The sequence below is a fragment of the Bradysia coprophila genome, unplaced genomic scaffold, assembly GCF_014529535.1.
Source record: "Bradysia coprophila strain Holo2 unplaced genomic scaffold, BU_Bcop_v1 contig_732, whole genome shotgun sequence".
Classification (NCBI taxonomy): Eukaryota; Metazoa; Arthropoda; class Insecta; order Diptera; family Sciaridae; genus Bradysia; species Bradysia coprophila.
In genome coordinates, this window is record NW_023503972.1 from 2102641 (window position 1) to 2110750 (window position 8110).

Genomic DNA, 8110 nt, shown 5'->3' on the forward strand with positions numbered 1-8110 from the left:
GCCGCTACTCGGCCCTAAGTGTTTTTTGCACATAAATCGAGTAAATCTCATCCGATTTTGCTAGTTTTTGTTTCATTTGAGAGATAATTGAATGCCGAATAGAATGATGGCAAAAAAAGTTTCAAATTTGCGCCCTTGGACTAAGGCCGCTACTCGGCCCTAAGTGCTTTTTGCACATAAATCGAGTAAATCTCAACCGATTTTGCTAGTTTTTGTTTTATTTGAGAGGTAATTGAATACCCAATGGAAAGTTGGCAAAAAATGTTGGGTTTATAAAATAATGTCGTAAATTGTTGGTTTTATTTGAGAGGTACTTCGTACGGGCTTTCGTAATTGCGCTATGCGCAATTTTAAAAATGAACACTTTCAGTAAATTTGACCATGCCCAACTTGACTTGCATTTTGGTAACCGACGCATTAGAGGGTTGTAGACGTATTAGGGTTCCGGGCGTATTACGGCTACGGACGTATTATGGTTACGGACGAAATAGGATTACGGATCGTACTGGGCTAAGTCGCAGCAAACGCTCCGACTGTTCTGATGCCTTGTTTTTAATATAACAAACGGCTAATTTTATGGTTTTACGTATGAATATCTAATATGATTTTATTTTCAGAAATTGAATATAAAGTTCGTTTAATTAAAAATTGGTTTACATAAAATTCGTTGTTTTTTTAACTAGGTAATTTGATTTTGAAATTGTAAAAGCAAAAATACAATAAATGTGAATTAGCTTTCCTCGTATTCGTTGCGAGATTTGAGTGGTATATTTGTATATTTCGGATGATGTGGTGACAAACAAGCTATAACAACAAACATAGCAAGAGACTTAGTACACTATTTAACCGGTAAATTTTTAAATAAAAGGAAATCACCTTAACTTGAGTTCAAATCGATCACATAAGAAATTTCAGTCTACTTAGAATTTCCCATTAGAAATAAGGATTGAAATAGTTATTTATGACATCGAGGGCGAAGTACTTTATTAGGCTCTAGATGTGTAATTATGACACGAGCCTAATCAAGTGCTTCGCACCGAGATTCCTACAATGTTTTATCTAAAGTTTGCAGTTTTCGAACAAATTTTTATGTCTTTCGTTTAAAAAGGTACATGTTCATCAGTCAGATAGTACAATGTTTCGACAGATCGTAGATGAAGAAGCTGCCAGAGTACTTTACCCAGCGTGAAATTGTTTGAATGAGTTACGGTAAATGTGTTTACGTGCATCCTCAAATTGCTCTTCAACTTTACTATTTATGATTTTCGTTTCGCTGGAAGTATTATTTAAATACTATATCGCAATTCCAATTTATTACCTATTTTTATAAGCTTTGTCGATTGCACACGTTTATATGGATCACATAACAGAATATGAATCATTTTTAATTGTTGTAAGAATATAATGCAACATAAATCATATGGTGTACCAGTACCACACACAGAAGAAATAAGTTTACTTTTCGATGTATTTGATTCTGTATTTAAATTGACACCGCTTTTTTCGTGTGGTAAATCAAACACTACCAACGTCTTGATACCAATTAACTTTTTTTTTAAATGTAGTACCAAAAAAGGACGTCCGATTTTAGAGAATGTGGGTCCGTTCCATGTCACTACACGTCACGTTTTTCGAAAGGTGGGTCCGTCGCTATGAGCGTGACGTCCTTTTTGAATGACGCCTTGAGAAAATTACATTCTTGTTTGAATATTTTTACATTATCACTAGTTAAAATACCAATATCCAAACAATTATGTAACATTTTAGTAGTGAATCATTTCTGGAGTGCTGCGAGTAAATATATGAAAATCGTCTAAGTGTACATCTGGAGCAAACGACTGGTATTGGAAAAAAATTAGAATGGGCTCTATACTATGTCTTTACTACACTTTGCTTAAAGACATTCGTTTTTTTTGGACCTCATAACAGTCTTGGAAGGCTTTTAATTTCACGGTTATTAAAAGAAACAAATTTTTGAGATAGAGAAGCGGTTTTTACGAGAAAGTAATGGAATCACACATTTAATTTTTGTTGATTTTAATAGAATCTCTCGAACGGTTAAATCTGCTACTTCTTTGTTGGAAGAACGCTATTATTTGTTTCGAAATCTGTTTGATTATTCGATTCAAAATGCATTGCACTGCATCGGAAAACCTTCTCCAGACCTCTTAGCTTGGACGTCATTGTTTCTAATATGTTGGATATAACTTTGGATTTTCCATAATTTTATTAGGTTCGTATTCAGATATATATATCACAGCCGATATAAAATGTATTGACCTAAAAGTAATAGACTTAAAAAATGTCGTAATGATCTAGTACTGTGATATTCTAGTTTGGTATTTCATCAGGATAGTACTTCAACGATCTAGTACTTAGATAATATAGCACTTCAATAATCTATTACCTCGAAGTATCGACAAGCAGGGCCTACTTTTTGGAAACTAATTTCTTGAATTTCTTGAAATTTATCGAATTTTCTCGAATTTCTTAAAATTTCTCGAATTCGAGAAATTCGAGAAACTTCAAGAAACTCGAGAAATTAATTTCTTGAAATTTCTTGAATTTCTCGAAGTTTCCCGAATTTCTTGAATTTTCTGGAATTTCTTGAAATTTCTCGAATTCGAGAAATTCAAGAAACTTTGAGAAATTCAAGAAATATTTCTCGAAATTTCTTGAATTTCTAGAAGTTTCTTGAATTTCTCAAAGTTTCTTGAATTTCTCGATTTTCTCTAAAAGTTTCTAAAAAGTAGGCCCTGTCGACAAGTATGAATAAATGTAGGTTGAGCCTGAAGAATTTGTTAAAAAGGAGAAACGTTTCTAACATAGCTTTTGCATGTTAGCAAATGCTGCCAGAAGCGGTCCTTATAAAAGTGATAGCCAAGTCGAAAGCAAGTTTTACAGGATAATATAGATTCAAAAATGATCCATTCAAATTTCAATAATGGTATATGATTACCCAATGGTGCTGTTGGGTGAACGTGTGTGGCTGTAAGTACGGAGGCTATTTATTTCGAACAATGTCTTCGAAAGTCTGCCCGTAAATTAATTAACAGAAATTTCAATTGAAGCGATAAAATTTCTATTATATCCAGAGGTGTGTCAGATCATTCATACAAGAAACCGTTCATCGTTTTAAAATATTTCCAAGCGAAAAATTATTAAAAGTCATCCACCACAAGTCCTCTTTTATTATAAAATGTGAAGCGTTTTACCTAATTAATTTGTTTTTTTCTTCTTCTTCTTCTTTTTTCAATTATTTTTAATTTGCCAATCAAGTGCCAAACTGATGCATGAATGGTCAGTCAAATATCACGCCTCCTTAAATACGTTCATACGTGCAAGGTAAGTCAATTTTTTTTTGTTTTGAATCCATAAAATGAACTATTAAATCACTTTTGGTTTTGATACCCCGCGGTTAAATTTGTTAACCGTGCAAATTAATCTCAATTTTTTTTTTCATTTTTTTATTTATTTCTCCTCGATGTTGTATTTTTTCGGTCCACAGCTTTTTAAAACTTTTGTACACAGCCCAGCAACATGTTACACTGTTTTGCTCACCCCATAAATCAAAATAACCGAAAAAAATTATTCTGAATTTTGTTTTATGCAATTATGATCCATTAACATGAACATAATAATTACGAGCATCTCCAATGGTGTGTGAAGTTTCGAGCGTGGAGTTTTTTTTCCTTTTTGTAAATTTTATTTTCATAAAAATTTTATTAAGTGAGTTATCAAAATGGACCTCAATTTTAATCTTTGCTTTCGAGTAAATTTTTTTTTTTTTTGAAAGGGAACAACATTGTGCATTACATGAAATGTTTTGAAAAAATATTTTTTCGTTCGACAGACAATGTTGTACACGGTTACATATCAGCAAAAAAAGGAATTTATTTCAATAAATCAGATCTTTGCCAGCAATAAATTACATTTTATAGTGTTTTGATTATGTTTTATATCAGTTTGGTTGCTTCTGTTGTTATCATGATGTATGTTTGCGGATACTCTCTCGTGTAACATATTAATGGAAAACAAAATTTTATACAAATTAATATTGCTTTCGGTTCGATTGCATGCTTTTGCAGTATATGCGAATGAGCATTTCTTTATTTGTAAAAATATCATTTTTTATGCGGAATGCAATTTTTTTCGTTATTTGTCTTAATTTATTTAACACAAACAAATTCGTTTTCTTTTGCAACAAGATTTACCTTTTAACTCGAACATTTGAACTAACATGAAAGAAAGAAAAATGTGTTGGGGAATGGTCAGTTCCAATCAAAGCATATAAACCACAAAGCAGGGCCCATTTTAAAGAAATTAAATTTCCAAAAATTCTTAAATTTTTCTTTCGTCATTTCATCTAAAAACACAACAGATTGCATCGTAAATGTTGTTTTTACTGCCTTTTTAGTTGTTTTTCATGTCTTTGAGCTTAACTGATTACTTCGGAATGAGATCTAACAGAAAAAAAATTGGAAATTTTGGAAATTAAATTCCTTAAAATAGGCCCTGCCACGAAGGTAGTGCAAATCCGCAAAAACCCACAGAGTCCAAGATTTGGATGAATTCGAGTACATCACGAGTTCACTTCATTGTAGAGATGTGCGAAGACGTAGCTTCAGTCTGATCCAAACTACAATTCAAATTTTCAACCGAGCCAGTAAAACACTAAACACATTTCAGAAACTTTCTCAGCAGATTCACGCGAAATCTAGTACTTCATTAGTTACGACTTGTAAGTTGCTATTTATGAGACCATATTGAGCAAGAGTTCATCTCTTGTTTTTGTCGTTGTTGTTGATAACAAATGAAATAAATGTTTGTGAAAAATTGATAATTGAATTTTCGTCTACTCGTACTAGTGGATTCTTTGTACATTTCTCCGATATGCAGCGGTAAATTTAATAACTTATTCACTCTTTTGGTTCAACCTAAATCTACCAGCTGGTTTCCAAAACATACACGCCTTACATTATTTGATCCATTACTTACGCACATAAATGCCGTCAAAATATCAAAGACACTGATGTGTAAAGTTTGCCTTTGAATTTCTGCTGTAGTGTGTGTGTTCGTGGACCAGCTAGTAGATTTAGCTGAAGCGAAAAAATTTCGAAATTTATTAGATTTAGAGAACGTAAACTTCCTTAAATTAAGTGCCTTAAATCTATACTCTCGCTAGAGACAGCATTTTTTGTTTGGCATCGAATCGGTGGCGATCAGGTTGTTTCGTTGGTTTTTTCTCCAAGTATCCAATTGTCGCCATTCAGGATGTAGTCCCTAAGAAAAATTTTGTTCAAATTTCTGTATCACATAAGAGAAGTGTAACTTTATCAAACCTTTTAGTTTCAAGAAATTTGACTCAATCATTGTGAAGGTCATCAATACTACCAGCTGTTCCACCGAACTCATTCGGAATGAACTCCTTCGGCAAAGCTTCGTCGTTTAATTCGTAGTCGTCGTGGAAATGTAGAAGTTCCATGTAATTACTGCGAACTCGCGGACCAACAAACGATATAAACCTTTTCACAACCCCTGGACAATGAACGGCATGAACACGAATCGGTTTCCAGGGTGCTGCTTGGTGCACAAATTTTCCATACCAGTTCTGCAGGGAAAGATTGCTGAATGCTTTCAGAAAATGCATGAACGAAAATCCGGTCAGGTCAACTAATCCAATCGATCCCTTCACTGCATCAGCATCGGTCAGAAAACTAGCGTCCAGCATGGTAACATTGGAGCGAAGAATGTCTTTGGTGATAAAGTGGCGAGGATTTGTGTCCGTTAGCCGGAAGACAACAATTTCGTATCCGTCAGGCGTTACTTTCGGCATCCGGAATACTTGGGCCACTTTTCGTGCTTCTTGGAATGCATCGCTTGACACATCTCGGTTGTTAAATAGTTTGGGACACTTTTTTCGGAATTTAAGATTTTTCCGCAACAACTTTTCGGCTTCTTCGACATCGCCGCTACGTGCGTTGAGGAAACGGAGCAGCAGTAACTTGTCTGGAGTGAGACTGTGCTTTATTTTCAAACAAAAGCAAGAAAAAAAAATCTTTACCAATGCTCTGAGGTAGGTCGCTTTTCGTTCGAATTAAATCCTCAAATTCTTTCAACTCTTTGCTGTGTATTTGAATGTTCGGTTGAGCCATTTATTTAATTTCAGATGATGTCACCTCTGCCCTCGCTAATATTAATTAATTAGTTAATTGAGGTCGTTATTTAGATGAAATTCGTATCTGTGTGTAGTGAACTTGATTACGTAATTTACGTGGAATCTGAAGTTTGTGCAACTCCGAAATAGATCCAAAATATTTTTAGGAATTACACAAAGTTACAATTTCATAGTCGATGTTGCTAACGAATTAGTTTAATCAGTTTCTAACGCGAAAGTAAATAATCGGCAGGAAAGAATGATCTTTACTACCTACTCCTTTCGAAAGTTGACCATTAAATAGAAATTCGTCCCCTGCGAAAATGATTCATTAAAATGTGCACAACTTTTGATTAATTTTTATCATTTTCCAACGTGGAAATCAACTTTCGTATGGGGCAGGTAAGCCAGAATACATTGGATGCTGCTATGTACTACATTACTTCGGAAACAACTCACTCGAGTGTTTTTGAACAATTTGCTCAGTTTGTTTTTCGCCTTTGGCTCGGATATACAAATTCAGTTACCGAAGCTTGCTACTCAAAAACACACTTGGAAGTGTGCTTTCATCACAAAATTGTTATTTACCTCATGTAATGAATAACTTTTGCTGCATCCAATGCAACCTACTATTCACTCACGTTTACACCAACACATTTCAAAATAGCCCAATACACACTTAACGCGTACCTCCCTCGGCATCCGCCTTAGCTGTACGTAACGTTGTGTGTTGGGCTACGTTAAAGTATGCTATTAGATTACTATACATACAACATGAGGTAAAGTTTAATGTACTTCACGGTTGAGTAACTTAGCCTCATGTTTATGGGGTAAAACATTTCTGTAGAACAAATGACTGTAATGATTTCTTCAGTGACCTTGCATTCGGTTAAATCAAATCATCATCACTCAAAAAAAAAAAAAACAATCATCATTTGACCCACCCGCTTCCACTCAGATTTACAATTCACTTCAGTGTAATATCTCTCTCAAAGCTACCTACTTTGTATCAACTAGAAATGTTTTGATTATACACCAACGATTTTTCTGTTTGGTTTGCTTTAGGTCACTTAACTCTATTCGAATGTCGATATATTCCGTGCGACGAACCAATGTCAACTGGCACATCATCGAATTATTAACATAGTTGAAAAATATGCTGATCAACAACCATAACAACATAATTGGCTAGCATATGTAGCACATATGTTTTGTTTTATATATGTTGGACACCTACGACACAGTATATTGTACAATTTTGTAACACGTCATCGTCATATGGTTTAACTGTATTCAAACGACAAAGCATGCAAACTATACAAGGAGGTCTTTTATTACTTTCGGTAATTTTTTTAGAATGAAAATCTTCTACTTCATTTGATTATCTTACATTTAGGTATTTAAGAGCAAAGTTGTGAGAGATTTTCGATCATTTTTGTTGTCTATGTGGACAGTAGATGTGTAGATGTGCTACTAACTGATACATTATCATATATTTTGATGTACTAGTACGACCACAAGTTGGCTTTGCAATGAGTCAATAAGAAAGCATTATTCAACGACGATAAGTTAAGATATACCCATCGGATGAGCATATAAGTATCTAAATGCGGAGTGCGGACGTGACCAATTAGCGAATTGTAAGAAAAATGAAATTTAATTATTTTAAGCTTCGTTTCGAGCATCGTCTGATGATGTTAATAGAAGTTTTTTGAGACTTCGTCAGAAGTAACACATTTGTCAAACTTTAGGGAATAAAGACGACTCATCGAAATTTAATTTTTCTTATAATTTGCTGATTAGTTATGTCCTCCTTCTGCACTTATATATATTCATATATGTAGCTTTCTTAGACCTGGACGTTTTCGAATTTATGATTAAATTTAAATTATTTTATCAACATAAAATTGACCATCAACTGCACTGCATAGCAAACGTGATACACCTCCCATT

General features: G+C 33.9%; 1 protein-coding gene across 2 annotated transcripts; it reads right to left on the bottom strand.

The window, feature by feature from the left end:
* Positions 1-5246: 5246 nt before the first annotated feature.
* Positions 5247-7254, bottom strand: LOC119084147 (alpha-tocopherol transfer protein-like). 2 transcript variants are annotated; one of them, XM_037193993.1, is made up of 4 exons: positions 7161-7254; positions 6065-6190; positions 5343-6009; positions 5247-5283 (listed from the first exon to the last, which is right to left on the bottom strand). In XM_037193993.1, exons 2-3 carry the CDS (start codon positions 6153-6155, stop codon positions 5366-5368), a joined length of 735 nt encoding a protein of 244 aa, XP_037049888.1. In that variant the 5' UTR covers positions 6156-6190; positions 7161-7254; the 3' UTR covers positions 5247-5283; positions 5343-5365. The 2 variants fall into 2 exon arrangements, with proteins under 2 accessions (XP_037049888.1, XP_037049887.1); XM_037193992.1 differs by lacking the exon at positions 7161-7254 and having other exon boundaries at positions 6065-6251.
* Between the last annotated feature and the right edge of the window lie 856 nt (positions 7255-8110).